The following is a 21,495-nucleotide window of genomic DNA, read 5'->3' as shown; positions in this document are numbered from 1 at the left end:
TTTTTTTTTATTATTACTATAACTCTGTAGTTCATTTTAAATAAGGTAATTTGATGCTTCTAACTTTGTTCTTTTTTTGCCAAGGATTGCTTTAGCTACTTAGGGTCTTTGGTGATTCCATGTTAATTTTAGGATTGTTGTTTTTTTCTGTTCCTGAAAAAAAAAAAATTGGGATTTTTCTAGAGATCACATTTGATAGATTGCTTTGGATGTGGACATTTTAACAACGTAATTTTTCTAATCCATGAACATGGAATAGATTTCCATTTATTTATATCTTCCATTTCTCTCAGTAGTGTTTTGTAGATTTTAGTGTATAGTTCCTTCATTTCCTTGTTGTTTTTTTTTTTTGTTAACTATTGAGAATGAGATTATTTTCTTGATTTCTTTTTTCAGATTGTTTGTCACTGGTTCACAGAAACACTACTGATTTTTGTGTGTTAATTTTTGTTTGTATCCTGCAGCTTTACAGAATTTGTTTACTGGTAGAACGGTTTTTTAAATAACTAACTAGATTATACTTACCATAAAAAACTTTTAAAAATATTTAGGGGAATATCTTTATATGTTTATATTTTATTATTGCTACAAGTGAATTTTTCTAAACTACCACAATGAAAAGATAATTTAGCATTAAATAGTATCCCAGAGAGGAGAGAATTACCTGGATTCTAACCTTTAGAAAGGGTCTTGTGTTGTAATGGGAAAATTTCCTCAAATTATTGTTTCAAATATTTAGAAGTGAATTGCTTAAACTTCTGGTAACAATTATATCGTTTTATCATCTGTACCTAAAGAAAACATTGAATATATTTAAAATTGATCACTATAAACACATGTTATTCATGTCTTTTTTAGTCATTTTTCTATCTTGTATTAAAATCATTAGAACAAAACTGATAATCCACATTCAATCCTTACATCTATTTAAAAAAAAATTCAAAATGGAAACAAGAGCTAAATGTCTTACAATATAGGAGAAAATCTTCATGAATTATAATTGGCAGTGATTTCTCAGATGACACCTAAATAAAGCAAAAGAAACAAAAGGACACTATCAAGAAAGTAAAAAGGCAGCTGACAGAGTAACATAACATGTTTGACAAGACAGTAATATCTAAAATATATAAAGAACTTCAATTCAACAACAACATCAACAAATTCAAACATGGGCAAAAGGCTTGAATGGACATTCTTCAGAGAAGATATCCAAAGGGCTAATAAGTAGGTGAAAAGACATTCAGCACTACTAATCAGTAGAGAAATATAAGTTAAAACCATCTTGAATTTCACGTCCATTGGGATGACCATTGTAAAGACAAAAACAAACAAAACCTAGAAAATAACAAGCATCAGAGAGGATTGGAACACTCGATTAACATTATATTGAAGTAATAACAAGAGTTGAAGAGAAATTGGAACCCTCATACTTTCCTAGTAGGCAAAAGCACGGCCACTGTGGAAAACAGTTTGGTGATTCCTCACAAGGTTAAACATAGAATTACCACGTGATCCAGCTATATAACTCCTTAATGTATACCAAAAGGAATTAAAAGCCAGGGCTCAAGCAGATGCGTATACACCAATATGTATAATGGCAGCATTCACACTAGCAAAAAGACAGAAACAACCCAACTAATAAATTTATAAATAAAGTGTGGCATAAAATCCAGTGGAATTTTTTCCAGCTTCTAAAAGGAATAGAATTCTGATACATGCTACAACAGAATAAACTTTGCAAACAAAACCAGACACAATAGCATAATATTTTGTGTTTCTGTTTAAATAAAGTCCCTACAACAGACAAATTCAGAGAAACACAAATTGTGGTAGAGGTTACCAAAGGCTGAAGGGAAAGTACAATTAAATTTTCATTTAATGGCTACAGGGTTGCATTTGGGATGATCAAAAGTTTGTAAATAGTCATGTAACACTGTAAATGTACTTAATGCTGATGAATTATATATTTTACATGACTAAAAGTGTTTCATTTCATATTATAAGTATTTTACTACAATTTTTAAAGAATCATTTGTCCATTCTAAAGAGAAGCAGGAAAGAGGGAGAGATCTGAATTTGTGAACTTATGGTTTAAGTGTCAACTTGTTACTAATCATTTCTACTTCTCCTAAATACATAAACCTGATAGCCAAATAATGATATCTAATTATAAAATTGCAAAATAGTAATCAAAGTAGATTCATAGTATTGAAGCAGTAATAATTATAATAGATGTTCATTGAACATATACTGTGTACCTTACACCATTTATGTTCTTCAACTTTTTAAATTCCTTTAATCTTACATCAGTACTATTACATTTTGTCATTTTATAGATGAGTACACTGAAGCTCAGAGAGGTTAAATTATTCTAAATCACATAGCCAGATACCTAAGTAACTAAGTAGCACACCACAATTCTAACACATTGGCTAGTTTCTAAGCTTGTCATTTTAATAAGTTTCAAATTTTACTTTGAGATGTACCAAAAAGCATTGCCTATTTTGAAAGTTTTATTAAAATTCTAAAGATTAGAAATGTAGAATTTTACTTGAGGATCTGACACTTTTCTCTGTACTGCAGGATAATAGATGTGACATCTAGAAATCTGGCTAACATTTTCAGAGTCTAAGCGTGTATAATGTTCATTCGGTGGATTTGGACTCTGATCTGATTTGTTGGAGCTTAATGCCAGTGCGTTGGATTATTCATTCATTAATCCAATCAACAGATTTTTATTTTAAATTTTCTGTAATATATATACTCTGCCAAGCCCTGAGAATATATTAATGGACAAGACAGACCTTATGTTGTAGAAGTCAGGGAAGGAAGAGATAAAATAATAAGTAAATAAACAAGTAAACCTAGCAAAATAATTTTAGTTCCTGATTGTAAAACAATAATATTATTTGGGAGAGTCACTAGGGGCTGATGGCTGATTTAGAAGGTGATTGGAGGATGGCTACCACGAGTTGTCAGGAGGCAAAACTTAAAAGTTGAGAATATCTGGGCGTGCAGAGTCCATCAGAGGGAACCATGGGTGCAGCCCAAGAAAGAGTGGCCTCAGTGAGGAGTAGAAAGAACCAAGGCGAGGGCGGCTTTCTTGCAGGGACTAGGGATCTGGGACAGAAACTAACACATAAGATAGGTGTGTGCCACAGTTCCGAAAGCCAAGAAAAGGAATTTATACTATGTGCAATAGGAAGCTTTGGGAGGATTTAAAACATAAAATGAAATAATCTGATTTTATTTACAAAGCTCTCTCTTCCTGCAGTGTGGTGAAGGGATTATAGGAGCCCAGAATGGAAGGGAGAAAATGGATATTGCAGGAGTCAGAGGGAGAACATGAGAGCCATTGAGCAAGGGTAAGGGAGTGGAGAAGGAGAACACTTTAGTTTTATCTTAAAAGAGGTGAATTGAAACATGGCACCATCAGCACTGTCAGAAGCCTTGGAGAGGTGCAGTATGAGATGAGTAGTGGCATAAAAGGGATTTGAGAATGTCAAGGAGAAAAGTTCTGGTGTCCAACCTTTGTGTTGTCTGGATGAGATCAATGAGTTCAGAAAGGGGCTGGAAGATAGGGAGAAAATGGAAGAGTCAAGGGGCTGGGATTTTTTTTTTTTTTTTGAAGAAAAATCCCAGGTTCCAGTGAGTTACCTGCAGTTTCATTATATTATATATACTTTAAACTCACCACAACTTTTGACTCAGAAATGCTTCAGGAAACTAAAGTGATGAAAGAAAAAAATACATTTTCCAAATGTACAACAATGGCAGTAAAAACAGTAACAGGACATGAGGGGGAGAGGGCTGAAGGTTACTTGCATATATGGTAAGAGGTAACAAAACTGATGTTTCAATTCACCTCTTTAAGATAAAACTGAATGGTAACAGGGCAAATAGAATCAACCTCGGAGGAGGCTGTTTTACCAACAAATGAGAGAAAATTCATGTGTATTTACATTTTTGCAATGATATGTATGTAGGAAACTATTTTGTATTCTAATATTTCCATTTATACTCTAAACACATCTTTCTTGTTCTTATATCATTCTCAAAATTACAATGGGTTAGTACAGTATCTCATCATGTTGTTGTATCATAATTATTAAATCATTTTCATAAAGATGGTCATTTAGATTGTTTCTATACTTTTGCCAGTAGGGGTGAAATTCCTATTATATAGCTTTTAATATCTTAATTTAATTCAAATACTCCTAATCTTAGGAATTTTGCAGCTCTCAGGCGACATAAGATATAAATTCCTAATGATGATATTTAAAAATCACCTAAAATTCCACTTATAAATCTAATAGTCTCACTTCCATCCAACAAATGATAATCTAATTGTAATATACTTCAGGCCAAAGAGTTAAGGGTGATGTCATGAGTAAAAGACATAGGGAAAGAATCATATTCTAAGAAAGGAATTGGAGTATTTAAACATTTAAAGCATCAGAGGAAAACAGGCATTTTTCTTAAAAAGAGGATGACAATTCACATGTGTGTTAAAGTCGCACCATTTGATGCCCATCAATTCAATTTGGGCTCAAGACAGTAAACTAGTTTCAGTTTAAAGAATTCTTAATATAGGAAACATTTTAGAAGTGACAAAGTAGATATAAATGGGAATTTAAAAGAAAAAAAAGCATGAGGAGTATCTATTTCACAGATTCACTTATGGAATTTTTCAGTTCTAGGTTGGCTTCCTTTGATGCCTTCACAATCTGTAATATTTTCACGAAAATTCACTACCCTTTTCTTCCCAAGGAATACTGAGCTTAAAATTTGCTTAAGTCAATATATCTTGAAGTTGCTTATTTTCATTGTTCATTTTTGTAAAGCGTTAAGTACAGATATACTCCTAATTTGAATCACGTACTTAAACAGATGACTTCCAGACGATCAAGTGAAGTGGAATTTGCTGTCACCTCATCTCCCTTTTGATCCCAACAAGTGCCTCTAAGAGAATCTCCTTTCCTTTTACATGTGAAGGATCTATAAGATAGCACCTCTATCGATGTATTCATCTGTCAACCCACCACTTAGAATTGGAGATGTGACAAGCACATCTGATACAGCCTAGGCTTTCCCTTTTAGGGTCCTGCACAAGGGTCATATCTCTGCAGCAACCCCCTTCCTAAAGCTCTCAGTGAAAGAAAAACGCCACACAGTAGACCTTAAACAACTAGATCCAGAGTAACTGTTCTTATTTTCCATTGGCATCACGCACAATTAAATTAAATTATCTTATTTTTTGAGAATCTAATAGTCTATTTTAAAGAAAATTATTGGACTAAATGCCTGAACCACTGTTCAGTAAGTTAGTTGCCAAACACCATGTGGCTTTAATGCCTTCACAGTCTGGTAAGTGCATAATAGGTAAGTGCAAATATTTTTGATTCCATGAACAAATTAATTATTAAATTTAGACACATTTTTTTTCTTACCAGGCTATTATAATTATAAAAGATAGAAGCAATCTGAAGCAATGCAAACTTGTATAGATGTTTGTACATAGCAACTAAGATAAATCTGTTGCTCCTATTATATATAGCCTGAATAAAAACATGAATTTGAAGTTAAGGTGAGGAAATTTGATCATTTAAATTATTTGTCAAATAAATGGTCTCAGATCTCGATTAGAAGGTAATATATAGTATAACTAGCATACAAAACTTAACATAAATAATTTTTTTAAAAGGCACCAATTTGAATGATCTAAGCTTTGGTAAATCTTTCTAGATAGAAAAAGGCTAAAAATAGTATAAATAAGATTCCAAATACATCCTGAACAATAATCTGCATGTAGCATGTGGATATTTAGTTGTTTCTTAATGGAGCTCTGGTAGAATTTCTAATTTTGTAAAAGAGGCAAAGAAGGTTTTATTACCTTTTATTTAAAAGAAATATTGGCTTCATTTCCTTAGAAAAATATTTCCTAATTCAGAAATATGGCTATGCAGGATAGCCTTCTCTTTTCCAATTAACATGAATTGGTGCAGCTTTACTGTGAGGCTTATTTTCAAATTGATTGAACATTTTGTATCCAGTAACAGTCATAAAATTACCTTAGCAAATGGGGCTATTTTTTCCTAATTAAGTAGGTATGTATGCTTATGTATACACACATATATATGCATATATGCAAACACATGAAATAAGACATTCAGTAATATTTAGTAAACACAACTAAATTGCCAGTAAAAGATAAGAAATCTGTTGTCGGATGATGTATATAGTATGGTGACAACAGAATACGTAAGCTGAAGTGTGGGAATTTCTGAAAAGGCGTGCTAAACCTAGATACCATTACTAAGTCACTATTTGCTATTGACTAGATCAAAAATTTGGAAATAAAACTAATAATAATTCTTGATATTTAAAGAAAATGAGATTACTACCCTACATTCCCTTCAGGAAGTACTGTATTTGTTACACTGTGTGAAAATTAACCCTTCATTTAAAAAAAAAAAAAGAAATGATTGAAGTAAGCCTCTGTCTATTCAGATACATGGGAAAATGTTGTGATGCTAGAAATGCATTTCTGGTGTGAAAGTACAACAGTTAGAGCATACTATAAAAATGTTGGTAGAAGGTAGAATATTGAATGCATTGGAGAGAAAGTGGTATCTGGAAGTCCCCTTTAGTATTAAGGCATATCCTGAGGAATTTATTGCAAAGAATGGAAGAAAAGCTTGGGACCCAAGAAGAGAGATTGGTCCTTTTATTTCATTTCTCCCTTCTCTCTTCAGCTGAACTCCTAAGTGTTCCCATTCCACATTTCTCCCTCATGTACATGAGTCCTTTTGAAACAGCACTTTCTCTGTGAAAGTGGCTCTCACCGCCCCCAGAAATAATTCATTATTTTCCTTGTCATCTCAAACCTTTGTAAATTCATTATTTCCTCCTGGGCTTTTGCTTATTCTTGCTTTATACATTTTGACTTCCTGAATCTAAACCACAGTGTTCTGGAGCATTTTGTGAGGCATAGAAAATGGAGGCAGTAGCAAGGATTCTTCATAAACTGACAGAATGTGACAGGACTCCCAGCTTGCTGGCTGGCATCTGGGCATCAGTTTGTGCATTAGTCCAGTATGGATGCCACTGCTCTTCCATCAGTGAGTTCACACATAGTCATTCCATGTATGTTCCATTTGTGCAAATTTATCCCTTTCATCATGCCAAAAAGAAGAGTATTGGGTGAGACTTACAGTTGTACATACTTCCTCTGTAAATGGGATGAGTCCCTTATCTTGGATTTGCCAGGCCTTAAGGATTCTGCCTTTATATGTAAAACTACGCTTTAAAGCATGTTTCGTAGAAACATAATCTTTGATTTATGTGTCTATTTTCTCTACCAGACCACATGCTTGAAAATTGAACTGAGCTCAATTCTTTTTATCCATATCTGTTAGGATATGCAAACCTCATGCGTATTATAGATACAGTTTAATAACATTTGTAGAATTAGTATATAGATGACACTGACCCATAGGTGGTAAGCTTAATTCTCCACATAGTTATTTTATTATTAAAAACAAACAAACAAGCTGTGACTGAATGAGTGTCCAACAGGAGAACTTAATGATTTAGTTAGGGATATCTGTTCAACTAACTAGCCTTGTTTAAATAGCCTGCAGGTACATATAGGCCCTTTCTTTGTAAACTTCCACATAACCATATGAATAGTGATTATGGTATGTCCTCTTCCACAGAGGGTAGATTGGTCTAAAGAATAAAGTTTGATAAATGCAAACTTCCTGACATCTTAGAAAACCCCAACTTAGTGAGACCATGTCTCACAATAAAAATTTAAAACCGCTGAGGATGTAGCTCAATGGTAAAGTGCCTCTGGATTCAATCTTCAGTACTGAAAAAAAAATTTATTATCTTATAAGATTTATCTAAATATCTATCCACAAAAATCTATGTATACACACATTTGTATGTTTGTGTTTGATAACAAATTATTAGAAATATTGTGACCAATAGTAAAGATCAGTTATCCCAAAAGTAATTAATTAGTTAATTTTCTTTTGCTAGGAATGGAGCCCAGGGGCACTTAATCACTGAGCCAAATCTCCAGCCCTTTTTATATTTTATTTTGAGGAAGTGCCTCACTAAGTTGCTGAGCCTGGCTTTGACCTCACAATCCTCCTGCCTCTGGAGTCACTTACAAATTACAAATATATGCCTGGCAGTTATTCCAAACTTTAAAATAGTCCCATAAATATATAAAAATTAACATTTAAAACTGCAACTGGTTAGTTTAGATAGATGAAGCATAAAGTCAAATGAATATAAAGATTGGATTTATCTGTATGGCTCATCTTCATTGTGAATTACCTAGTATGCTATTTCTCCTTTGGTCTCATTTCTTCCTGAAAAAGCATTGTTGTCTAACTTTGAGTCTAGACTGCAGCCAGCCTCTTTAGCCAGATTTCTCACCTCTGAAAGAGTGCTTTGCCCATTTGGGACTGGGCCCAGCTTCAACTCTAGGGACTGAACATGTGAGAGATCAGTGCCCATGCCTGGCAGGAAAGCCCAATGTCTCAGTAGGATACTCACAACAATTTATCTGGAAGGATTACCAGTTGTTTTCAATTTTTAAAAATTTGTTTAATATATGCACCAGTATTCTGATACTAACTTGTGTCTTCTTCAAAGAATTGAGTGCTTTATTGTATCAGTTGATCCATTCTTATAATATATGTGTATATGCCAAGCAGGATTTTGATGAGCTGAGAGTAGAACCACTGCAAAGCTACATTATGACAAGTCATAGGTTCCTGAAGAGGTAATCTGATCACCTGTAATAGACAACCCAAACTCAAAAAGAAAGTACTCTACTACGATAAGTGAGAGCTGATGTCCAAAGCATTTTATACAGCCCTAAGTTCAATATTAAGATTTACTTAAAGATGTATGAAGGATCCTATAAATAGCTCACACCTCACAATTTACTTTCAAATTTGGTATTCCCAGGATGAGAGCATTTCAGCTGATTCAGTGAGTATCCTCAGATCTCTGAAAGGATTCTAGCGCCATGCTACTTATATTTTGGTGAATAGGGGATAATGAGAATGAGTTAGCCATAGGACATTGTCGAATGTGGATAGAACTGCTGTTAGCATGTTCAGTGTTTCTGGGTTATGAGAAATGGTTCCTGGCATGACCTTTGCTTAGAGAGCACAATAAAGATGGAGTAGAGCCTTCCCTTATGATACACATATGATACACATACTATGTGTTTGCAAAAGATAAATGAAATGAGAAGGTAATTGTAAAATTGAGTTGTAGAGCTGAAAGAGGATACAGAAGTGATCAGGAATAGAGTAAGATAAGAGAAGGTGAAAAGATATTAAAGGAATAGATGCAAGAGTCAGAGATTAGTGCTCTTTGAAAGCATTTAGGGCCTTATCAGCCCACCTCACTTCCCCATTCCACTCAGTAACCCCGTAGGTGGGACAGTACCCATGAATACACCTTCCTGCTTCTAAAAACCCCAAGCATGTTATCTCTTCTGGCCTAAATCAAGTTTTGAATGGAACAATTCCAATTCTCTTAGTTTTATCATCTCCATTGTAATTGTTAGTAGGACTGAGAGAATCTCTCTGTCTCCAAATCAATAAGAAATTCCTTGAACTTGTATTTAACCAGCTCTCTGGCCCTTATGATTTCTATTATCTAATTTGGAAATTATTACAAAAATCATTTCTGGACTCCCTCAGATAATGGACTACTTCAGAGGGATCATCAAAGCCTAGGTATTCAGATAGAAAATATCTGAAAAAGGGAATTTATCTTAGCTGAAGAAGACATGAGAAATGTAGCTAGAGTTGTTTTTTAAATCTCTTCATACCCGGTTGGTGTCAGGGCCCCCACACCTTCTGTCGCATCCTTAACTGCACAGGATGGCACACCTGATTCTGCCCCCGGAAGGGTGACACTGCTTGACTCATCTTGAAACTCTAATTATTCACTGCAAACTCAAAAACCTATAAACATGTGAAATAGGCATAACTTCATAGGGAAGTTGGATGTATGATATTCTTGCTCTGTGCATTCAATTACACTAAAAAGGATATGGGTTCAGTTCTTCAAAAACTGAAATACATTTTTGTCTTCCCAGTATTATGTTTTATAATTTTCCTCTCTCAATCTCTAAATCCAAATGTGTGCCTTGTAATACATTTAACCAATACCTTATGCACTGGTGAACAGGATTCATTCATAGACAAATTCTGTCTTATGAGAAAAATGCCATAAGAACTGACACTGAAATAAATGACTTCTAGAGGAAAAAAATGCTTGAAGATCCTTGCTTTCTTATCAAAAATGTAATGGAAAAGAATAATAAAATTATGAAATTTGCCAGTAAATGGACGGGACTGGAATCTCTGCTAAATGAAATAAGCCAGTCCCCCCAAACCAAAGACCAAATGTTCTTTCTAATATGTGGATGCTGACTCACAATAAGTGGGGAGAGGAATCATTGGATTAGACAAAGGGGAATGAAAGGAAGGGAGAGGGAAAAGGAATAGGAAAGACAGTAGAATGAATTGGACATGACTTTCCTATGTTCATATATGAGTACATCACAGTGAATCTCAAAATCATGTACAACCATAAAAATGGGATTCTAATTAGAATAAGTTATACTCCATGTATGTATGTCATAATGTACTTTACTGTCATGTATATCTAAAAGGAACAAACTTAAAAAAAATTTAATGTAATGGAAAGTGTCCAATGTCAGTAATAGCATTCACATCTCATCATCCAACACATTTCCTTATTGATCTTCTTACTCAATAAGCATTTAATAAGCGCCTGCTATGTCACAGCCACTGAACTCAGCACTAGTTATTTGACAGTGAAAGAGTAGGAACTGATTCTATCTTTGCAGAGCCGTATTGGTGGAAAGACAAATGTTAAACACCTACATACCAACACATAACAGTGATGGTGGTATTGTGAAGAACAACTCAGTATTCAAGGTGGGGGAGGGATAATTTAGATGGGTGGAAGTTTGAGAATATAAAATTTAAGATAAGTTTTGATGATTTTACTCAACAAATAGTAAAGGTAGACAAGTTGGAAATGTCTTGGGAGAGAGTTGAGCATGTGAAAAGTCCTTGGGGCAGAAAGGAGCTCAGATCACTTGAAGGATTGAAAGAAGACCATTATGGCTAAAGTACAACGGAGCAGGGCATCAATGGGGGTAAAGATAGGCAAAATATAAATTAGGCAGCTAAGTGAAGGTCCTATGAGGATTTGCCTAGAAAATCAATGGACAGCTATGGAGGACCTTCATGCTGACATATGGCAAAACTTGATGTACATTTAAAACTTGATGTACAGTGACCCTTTCTGCCTTTGTTCAAATATTTGCTTTTAGCTCATGAGGTTTATCCTGCACCTTTACATAAATTTTCCGAGAGGAATCCCCATTTTTTTCCAGATGGGATTCCCAGTCCTTTGTCTGGCAAGAGTGCCTCTTCTCCATGCTCTAGGGGGGCCCTGGTTTGGTTCCTCTTTTCCTACTCAGCTCTAGCCTGAAGCCCCTGGCTTCCCTTCAGCCACCTCAGGCACCAGTTCTGACCTCCAGTCAGTGCTCCTTATTTGATTGACATGGTACCATCTTACCTTCCGGAGCCCCATCTTGGACTCCACCAGCTGCTCAGCCTCATAGGCTTATCTGAATTATTTGTGATATTTTACAAATGTTTCATTCAAGATGAAGCTACTTCTGACCTTTTCTGATATAAATCACAAACATGTAGAAAATTACAAACACAAAAGGACAAATCATTCTGTAGGGTAATATAAAGTGAATCAAAATCCTAATATATAACAAAAATAACAACAAAATATTTATCTTTTTGATAGATAAGTCTCATATTTTCAGTGTACTAGATTATCCTCTTTTTTTCCCCATCAGCCCTAATGTTCTAGAGATTCATAAATGGTAATTAAAGTTTCAAATATATAATTGATGTGCTTCATATCATAGCAGAACTCCAACAATTTATTTACAAATCTCTAATTAGTTAATTAATCTAACAGTTTATTCATGGGACTGATTTAACTTGTGGCATTATCTGATATTTCACATAGCTCACTAAAATTTTTCCAAACTCTGTAATAACTACTGCTTAATTTTGTGCTCCATTAAACAATACTGTGAGTGTAGAAATGTTACATTAAATATAGGAAATTCAATAATTTCTCTTTAAAGCAATGAGTTCTACCACTTTTTCCTTCTTAGACATTTATCATACATGTCATAGAAGTGATAACATGGTTTCACTTACATAAGGATATTTTAAAAGAATGATTGCTAGAAGATGAAGAAGAAAACACTGTCAGAGATAGTTAACTATATAATCTAAAACTCAACATTAAAAAAAGACTCTTCCTGCAGGTAGGATGTTGTTCATTGCTAGAGCACATGCTTCTTGTGCAGGTGGCCCTGGGTTCAATCCCCAGCACCAAACAAACAAAACAAACAAAACGCTCTTATACTATGTTCAAAGCTGTTCATTGAAAGTTATCAGACTGTTAGTTCTCTCTCCTGACTTTTGTATTTTTTTTAAATACAAACCTCTTAAGAAATAAAGCCTATTGCCATAGATGGTAAAACTTTAGTGTGTATGTGATTTTTCTCCCTTTTAAGCTCATGTGAAGTCCTGACTTATAGTAAATGAAGTGGGTAGCATGATTTTCAAACTCACTTAATCCATTTGATTGTTACTCCAGCAAATTGAGCCGATATGTATTAATGCTAGATTAAGAACTAACATAACAAATCAGTCAAGATTCCAGTATTCAGCATCTGACAGCTCTCATGGTAGAAACAGTATAGCTAAAAAGCTACTATAGGCAACAATAATTATATTAATAACAATAAACTTTTGGTGGGGGGGGGTATTGTTGCTGTGGACTTAAGCCAGGGCTTCATGGCTGGTAAGCATGCATTTTCCCACTGACCTATGCCTCTGGTCCCTAGGCTTCTTACTCAGTATGACTGAACAATTTAACCATTTAAAATTGTAATGTATACAGGTTTAATAGGTATGTATGGTCAGAAACAAAGATATATGATACATATGATAATATATCACATATGTGATATATGATATATATATATGACATATATATCTATATATATGTTATATACATATCATTAATGTTAGTCATAGTCAAAGGAAGAAATCCCACAAAACTTTTATCATCATTTTAGGGACAACATGGATTTCTTGGAAATGCTTTCTGGTTATTTAAGTATTTTGTTTTATCATTTATCTAAGATACATTTGTGAATGATTATTATTATATATTTTAGCTGAGAAATATAGCTGTGCTATATTACAAATCAAATTACATGTATCAGGACTTTCAGAAGAAGCCTTGCGAAATTTTGGATGATCATTTTACGTTATACATTTTAAATATAAAATAATAGAATTGAAAACACTGTCACCCACATGAAGATTACAGAATGCAATGGAGAGGGGGAAAGTTGCATAAATGTTCAGACAGATTTATGATTTTTACCATCCAATCTTTTTCCTGTAGGGCAAAAATAAGAATAGAGAAGAAAAAAATAGCCAGCAATCTCTGAAACATGCTATTATTTGATGATTTCTTAGCATAAAGCAGAAAGGCAAATGAGAACGAAGAGAAAAAAACATCTTAGAGTCACTCTGTAGATTATACCCAAAGCTCTAAACCCTCACTTGGTGCTCTGTCAAATGACTTATGCCTTCTGAACACCTAGAAAGTCTGACAATGTCATTACTGGAGAGGCTGCACTGTGCAGTAGACGGCTTGTCTGTGCCACTTAAAGTTGCGTAATCCTGGCAAGATACAAAACTTCTTTGGGCCTTCATTTTCTCAGCAATAAACTGATGTTAAAATTACCTAAGAGGCTCTACTGTCATGTTTATCAAAAGAGAATGAATAAAAAAGTTACCTAAGAGGGCAATTGTAAGAATTCATGAGTTAACATAATGCTTTGTACACTGCGTGACACATTGTAAGTGCTCAACAAGGATTAGATATTATAAAGTATTATAAGGTTAAACTCCAAAGTGGAAATTTCCTTTTAAAATCAAGCCAGATTATAGCAGAAGAAAAAAAATAGCTCATAAATACATGTTAAAATGGTCCACCTAACTAATAGTAAAGGCATTCATGTTAATATGACCTAACATTTTTAAAAAATTAGATAATTTATTTATTAATAAAAATATTAAATGATTTAGGCTTGTGGGTACTTTCATAGCCTTAGGTACACAACCATTTGGGACGACAATTTGTCATGTCATCCTAATAAAATTTTAAATGTTGACATTTTTTGACCCTGAAATTTTACTTGTAAGATTTTTTTTTCTAGAAATACCCTAAAATATGTAAATATTTTTATAAATAACTCATTTTGCTGCTGTTATTTTAAACAGGAAAAAATGCTTCTGATCTGAAGGTGTTCTTGATTTAATATAATGTGAAAACAAATTAGTTTATTTATAAATATTACATGATTTCACTTTTGTGAGAAAAACGTATTTCTATATGTGTTTGCAAAGGGAAAAGTGTATATGTTTAAACACATACACACACACACACAAGTTGAAAAGATGTGCAAAGAAATGTGGCCTGCAAACTCATATCTAGCTGTGATGTGCAGCATCTCTATTTATTCAGAAAATGTTCCTAATCTATGCCATGCATTTGTTAGACCTCAATTAATAATAGAGAACCAAAATGAAGACTTCAAGGGAAACCATTTTCTGTAAAAGATATTTGCTGAATGTATTTATGGCATACAGAAAAACCATGATCTCAGAATCTAAGGAAACACAAACAAATAGAAAAGATGAAATTTTTAAGTTAAAGAGATTTGACTGTTAAGGAAAGTAAATATCATAATGTTTTAAAATATCTTGCTTCGATAATTTTAAAAAAATAATCCAGGAAAAAAGTTCTGTATGCACATTAGTTGCAAATCTACTGATGCCTAGTTTTTTTTTTTTTTTTCCTTTCTTTAAAAAACTGTGATTATCTTGTTTGTCTCCACAGAGTTACTGGAGGTGAACTATTTGAAGACATAGTGGCAAGAGAATATTACAGTGAAGCTGATGCCAGGTAAGTGACTTGCCCTGGGCAAGATATAAGAATCATCATTCAAATGACTCTTGTTTGATATATATTTATATGTATATATTTAAATGCACCATGACACTTCACGTTTATGAGAATTTCATAATAGCATCTCAGGCTTCTTTTCCTGATAAGTCCTTCTTAATAGAAGTTTATCTCTTCTAAGGATCTCTAGAATGATTCTTAGAAAACAAATCTATGGATCTGGTCTGAATTTTATTTTGATCATTTCTCAGCTGGGCTTGCCATATTCCAAGGGCTTAATAGCCACAAATGGCTAGTGGCTACCAAGTGGACAGAGAGGTCCAGAGCATTTGCATCATCACAGAAAGTTCTGCTTAGCAGAGCACATCAAATTAGAAAGCAGTAACAGACCCATTTGCCCCAGTGGCCTCATTAAAGGTTTTTTATTGGCTCCTTAACTCTTTGGAAGTTTCATTAAAACCCTTGGAACTCTGACATGAAAAATATTTATTTGGGTATTTCAGAGGATTCAAGAGTAATTTCCCAATCTTGTTAATTGGTGATCTCTTTATAGACCTTTTTTAAAGGGCTAACATTTTGTCTACTTTGGAACTTCCTAGGTTTCCCAAAGCAACTTTTTTTTGGAGTGACATAGCAGAAATGCACTTGCTTGCCTATTACTTAGATGGCATGGTGTCAATTTCCTCAGTGTTCCTTATATATTCTGGAGTAGTCGATTGCTTATTTTGAAAAACTGATGAAGAGCAATTAGCTCATTAGCAATGTAAATGAGATGTTATGAAAATTCAGTTGTGGCCTTTCTGCCCCCATTCTTTATTGCTCTCAGAACTTCCCATTGCCACACATCTGTAGCAGGACCTTCTGCAGATATTCTGCTGACAGTGGAGGTTCCCCATCCCTCCCGAGTAGCACATGCACACATGAGCTCATTTCCAAATTTCAGATTTTACTTGGTTTAAAGCTACTGTTTATGGCATTCTGTGATTCTATCTGTACATAACATTCCAATTTTTTAATGGAATTTTTACTGCCAATGTCAAATAGAAAGTTCTGTGTCACCTGTGTCATGAAGAGTGAATCATTAGTTATTTAGTGTACCTCAAATCTTCATTAAACCCAGAAAAGGGGTCTCAGAGCAAGTCTATGGTAACCATTTGCCCATTTTCCAAGAGAGAGTAATAATTTTAATCAAGGTAGTAAACAAGTTAGGGAATATAATTTGTCTCTCAAAGTTATGTTAAATGTGCTGATTTATTTGAACAATATTGACTCAAATAAAGATAGAGATTATAGTGACTGTTGAAGAGTCCTATATAGACAATAGGTCAGAAGCTGTGAGTTGTATTATTTAATATGCATGCTTACATTAAGTTTGAAAATTAAGAATAGGATATTTTTAGGATAGGTCCTACAAAAAAAAAATGAAGGAGAAGCATTCTCTTCCAGTTACAAGCACAAAGGGGTATATTCCTTAAAACATTTGTAAAAGTCTGTTTTCTTAGTAGCTCTAAAGAATTTAAGAACTGAGAAACAAGGAATGTGGCTCCATGGTGGAACACTGGTCTAGGATGTACAAAGCCCTGGTTTTGAACACCACAAAAAAACAAAAATTAAAATGAAAAAAAAATTAAGAGTTGACTCTATCCTCACTAGTCAAAAATTGTAAAGGTGAATAATGTTTACTTTTTTATTTTCTATTATTCCCTAGGCCCAATAATTTATACTTGTGTTTTGAGAAAAGAAAGAAAAAAAGAAAAAAGGAAAGGAAAAAAGGGGGGATATGAAGTGAATATCATGATAGAAGAAAAAAGACTCACTTGATTTAAAAATAATGAATAATACTCAAATAAGCTTCATAGTCAATGACCACCAGTGTGAGATTCTTTTACTATTACTGTTGATAGAACTTGAGCTACAAAATCACAATCATCAATTTTGTTATGTCTATACTATAATAAATCTGATTACTTTTTAAATTCATCAATTTCTTTTAGAGTAGCATTATTTTGTACATTAAATGATTGAAAATGTCCTTATCAAATCGTTCACTCCACCCTTAAAAGAATGTAGTTCTGTTCATACTTGCACTTGAATTGCACAGTGAACTTTTACAAAATTCATCTGTGTGATATGTTCTGCATTATTGCATGTCAGATAACAGCTCATGGGACCTTATGGGTGGCAGTCAAATGATTTCTCCTATTTTAATTAGCAGTCTATTTGTCATTAGTGAGCTTTTATTGAGAATAGCATAAAAGTTGCATTTTGAATAGTAATAAGCAAAAGCTTCCCTTCACTAAAGTGTATAGAAGTGGGTTTAACAATTACCAGTACTCTAGGGGATTTAAATTTTTTATTGATGTATATATGTGTTATTTATTTATTTGTGCAAGCTCCCCAGTCCTTCCCCGGGGTATTCTTATACTGAAGAGGGTTTATTTTATGTCATGAGTCTACTTTAAATTCTCCCTCTGTTATTGGAGACTTGCATTAGTTTTCCTATTGACATATTATACAGGAAACACCACTTCTGAGTCAAAATGGTAAATGTGTCCCTTTTTTTTTTTTTTAATCCTCGTTTCACCTGCCACTTCATCTGTGTTTACCCTCTTGTTTCAACACCTATGTTTAATTGTGACCTCAGATTTTAAACAGTTTAGATGTGTCTGAGAAAAACCTAGAAATTTTATCTCTCTGGAGAATTTTCCCAGAACATTTTTGGTAATTATTTATAAATTTTTCTTCCTAAATATGGAAATTTCAAGTTTTGCATTGGATGATTTAATTTGTAGACTTAATAATGAAAAAAAAAACACAGCTCAAATTGTTTTGTCTGAACCTGTCACAAATTCTATGTTGGATGTCATTTTTGTTAGAACCAAAATTAGCTTTATTCAACATTATTTAATTCTGATGTAAAGCTAAAAACAAAGTGAAGAACTACAATTTTTGTTTGTTTGTTTGTTTCGTTTGAATTTTCATTTTATTTTGTATTCAATGTGATTATGTGCCTTTAAAATGTTCTCCCTTCCATTCTGCCCTTGTATCTTTGCAGTCATTGTATACAGCAGATTCTAGAAAGTGTAAATCATTGTCACCTAAATGGCATAGTTCACAGGGACCTGAAGGTCAGTATATGGAGTCCATAAATCTGAATCAAAGGAGATTCGTTGTTGTTGTTGTTGTTGTTTTCTTGGGAAAGGGCAGGGTGGGTGGTTATTTAATATGGTTCCTTTGCCTTTCCCACTTTCTCCTGAAATGAGTAAATGATGAAATGATAATGCATGATGGCTCTTTCAGTTTGCTCATCTACAGGCTAAATATACATCATAGCAAAAAGGGAAGGACACTATGAAGAATACCACCTGTTATGTTTCCAAGCAATAAACCACCAGAGGCAGTTTGGGGGCAGGCTTTCCTCAATTGTCCCGCATTAACCTGGAGATAAACTCGGCCTGTGATGTATGTCCGCCTGTAGATTTAAACACCACTTCTGTTCTGAGACCATGGGTTGCTGTAGCAGAACAACTGGTTACACATTGCTCCATTTGAGTCTGACGAACCCTTAGGCAAGAGATAATAATTGCCAGCTAAATTAAAGCACAAAAAGTTAATGATTTATCAAAAATTCATTACGTATCCTAATTTAACCTTAATGGTGTCTTGCCTGCTAATGTAACAGCTTTTAAAATGATACCAGAAAAAATGGGAGAGAATAAGGGTAACAGTTTTTGTGCATGGGGTGAAGACTGAGGACAATAACTACAGAGATTATATTTGTGTTCCAGTTCATTTCCTGGAAGAATTTATAGCCAGGAAATGAGCTCTTGAACCAAATGAAATATTGTCAAAATGGATTTTTCTAGAACAGGTTGATCCACACTTGGGCTTATATCTGGCAAGATTCCGATTGTTCTGAGGTAGTAGTCACTCTACTTGAGCAATATGTTTACATGACTGAAGGAGGTAAAATACAACTCCAGTTGTCTGCTAGCTCTGCACTTTAACCCAGTCTCTCTGAGGGTATACAGACAGTGAGTGTAAGCTTGGAACTAACACACGCCCCCTGGTGTTTGCATGCAGTCATTGCATTCAGCAGATCCTGGAGGCTGTGCTACACTGCCATCAGATGGGCGTAGTCCATCGGGACCTGAAGGTGAGTAATGCCTTTGGAGAAGATTAAACCACCACATAGTTCCTAATGACTGTTCAGCTGCAGTTATGCTTGTAAAGGCAAAAATATAAGCAATAAAGTTGTTGCTTAATGTATGGAATCCATCCAAAACTTTCCCTCACCAGGCACTTTCTCTCACCACAACCTCTTATCTCTAATACACACTTGAGGCATATAAATTCTTATTTATTCAGAGAGAAATAATTTCCTAACATTAACAATAAATAGATTTCTATATTCCCTTACTCCTAGGAATAGATATAGCATTTAATGTGACTGTCAGTAGGGCTGATGATCTCTTCTTCATTTTAAAATTGTTCTGTGGACATTGATCGAACGTGTTATTTAATATTTACATTATATGACTAACATTTTGTAAAGAATTCTCAAAATTAGGGCTGGGTTTGTGGCTCAGTGGTAGAGCACTTGCCTAGCATGCATGAGGCCCTGGGTTCTATCCCCAACACCACATAAAAAAAACTAAAACAAAATAAAGGTATTATGTTTGTCTACAACTAAAAATATTTTTTAAAAGAATTATCAAAATTATAAGTGTTATTGCATAGACTTTTGGCCCAAATGTTTGGATACCATTATGAACTCTGATATTCTCTTTCCCCTACCATTAGTTCTGGGAATTCTGAGGACATTTGAGAGCTTCTTGGTTCTAAATGTATTTGTATTCCTGGGGACCAAGATATTCTTGTCTTCTAAAAATACAGATGGGAAAATACATAGAATATCAGGTAATGCGCATATAATATATAAGTTATATTCTTATATCACTGACCTCACTCAGTGTCTTCTACCATTGAGGACAAGATAGTTTTAGATCATTTAGAAATAAAGTAGTTCAAAAAGATACTCCTCTTTCATTAATTTTCTGTTCTGTTCTCTCAACATTTTAGCTTTACTTGTGGTATTTCAGAAAAATAGTGAAAGCCCAGAAATTTAAATGAAAGAAAACTACAGGCTAGGGGAAATAGCTAATGTACTATATCGCACCACATATTTTCAATTCATTGTCTACAACCTCAGTGTTTTCTAGGCTTTAGTACAAAAGTGGCAAATTTAGAATGTCTAACACTGTAGGTGTTCAGTGGAAGGACTTACACTGTTTTCTTTGTGTAGACTTCCCTAGCTATAATCAATTGTAAATATGTAGTTTCCATTCATTTAATGATCTAGGAGAATATACTTCTAAATATCAACAGTTGGTTACATGAAGATGTGATTTGTATGCAAAACACTGACTTAAGTTTCTTGGAATCATTTGATTTCAGTTGATTCTGAGAGTTTTAACTACCAAAGGCAAGGCAAGTCTAAAGGTATTTTCTTTGAGTCAAGATAGGACTTTATACTAAATGTACCCATTATGATCAAGGAAAAACAGTGTGTTCCTTTGAAAATTCATATCTTCGGCAGTCACCCCAAAATTTCTCACTAGCTATGTACAGCAGACATAACTCATTTTTGTTACATCTCAGAACTTTCCTTTTTACCTTTTTACATATGGGCATGCACAATATTTGTGCTATTTTATCAAATACTCTATTTCATAAATCTATTACTTGAAACATTTTATTCCATGTTATATAAACTGAAATATACTGTAAAAGTTAAGCATAAGCAGGGCACAGTGGGCACACACACCCATAATCCCAGTTACTCAGGAGGCGGAGGCAGGGAGACAGAAAGTTTGAGGCTATTCTACATAATTTTGTGAGACCCTGCCTCAAAATAAAATTTTAAAAAGGGCTGGAGGTGTAGCTCAGTGGTAGAACACATGCTTAGCTTGTGCTAGGCCCAGTAATGCCAAGAATGAAAAAAAAAAAAAAAAGGCAACTGTGAAAAGTGTGAATTCTCTTTTATAACTTTTAAGTTATATTTTGTGGGAGTCACAATATGGTTAAGGTCCTGTGATAAGGTCCTCCCATTAGAAGCAGCATATGTCCACCTTGAGTGTTCTGAATCCCGGCTTGGTTTTATGCCTTTTACCAAGATAGATATTCTGTGTGATGAATATTCTGCTTGTAATTGTATATTTACCAATACAGTAAAATAGAGAAAAGAGATGAACTGCTGAAGTTTATTACCAGGCTTTAAATAAAAAGAGGCCTGCAGTATTCCTCTGCCATATTTTTTTTCGTTTCTTTATCCCAACTCAT

General features: G+C 34.0%; 1 protein-coding gene across 8 annotated transcripts in view; it reads left to right on the top strand.

The window, feature by feature from the left end:
- The window catches only part of Camk2d (calcium/calmodulin dependent protein kinase II delta), a 301,476-nt gene that overhangs the window by 200,643 nt on the left and 79,338 nt on the right, over positions 1-21,495 (top strand). For all 8 annotated transcript variants that reach the window (XM_077803188.1, XM_077803187.1, XM_077803186.1 and 5 more), the window contains exons 5-6: positions 15,088-15,153; positions 18,209-18,281. In XM_077803188.1, coding sequence (XP_077659314.1) covers positions 15,088-15,153; positions 18,209-18,281 — 139 coding nt within the window. The remainder of the gene's footprint in view (positions 1-15,087; positions 15,154-18,208; positions 18,282-21,495) is intronic.

The sequence above is a fragment of the Urocitellus parryii genome, chromosome 10 (assembly GCF_045843805.1).
Source record: "Urocitellus parryii isolate mUroPar1 chromosome 10, mUroPar1.hap1, whole genome shotgun sequence".
Taxonomy (NCBI): domain Eukaryota; kingdom Metazoa; phylum Chordata; class Mammalia; order Rodentia; family Sciuridae; genus Urocitellus; species Urocitellus parryii.
The sequence above is the reverse complement of the archived record's forward strand: the minus strand, read 5'-3'. Positions and strand labels throughout refer to the sequence as shown.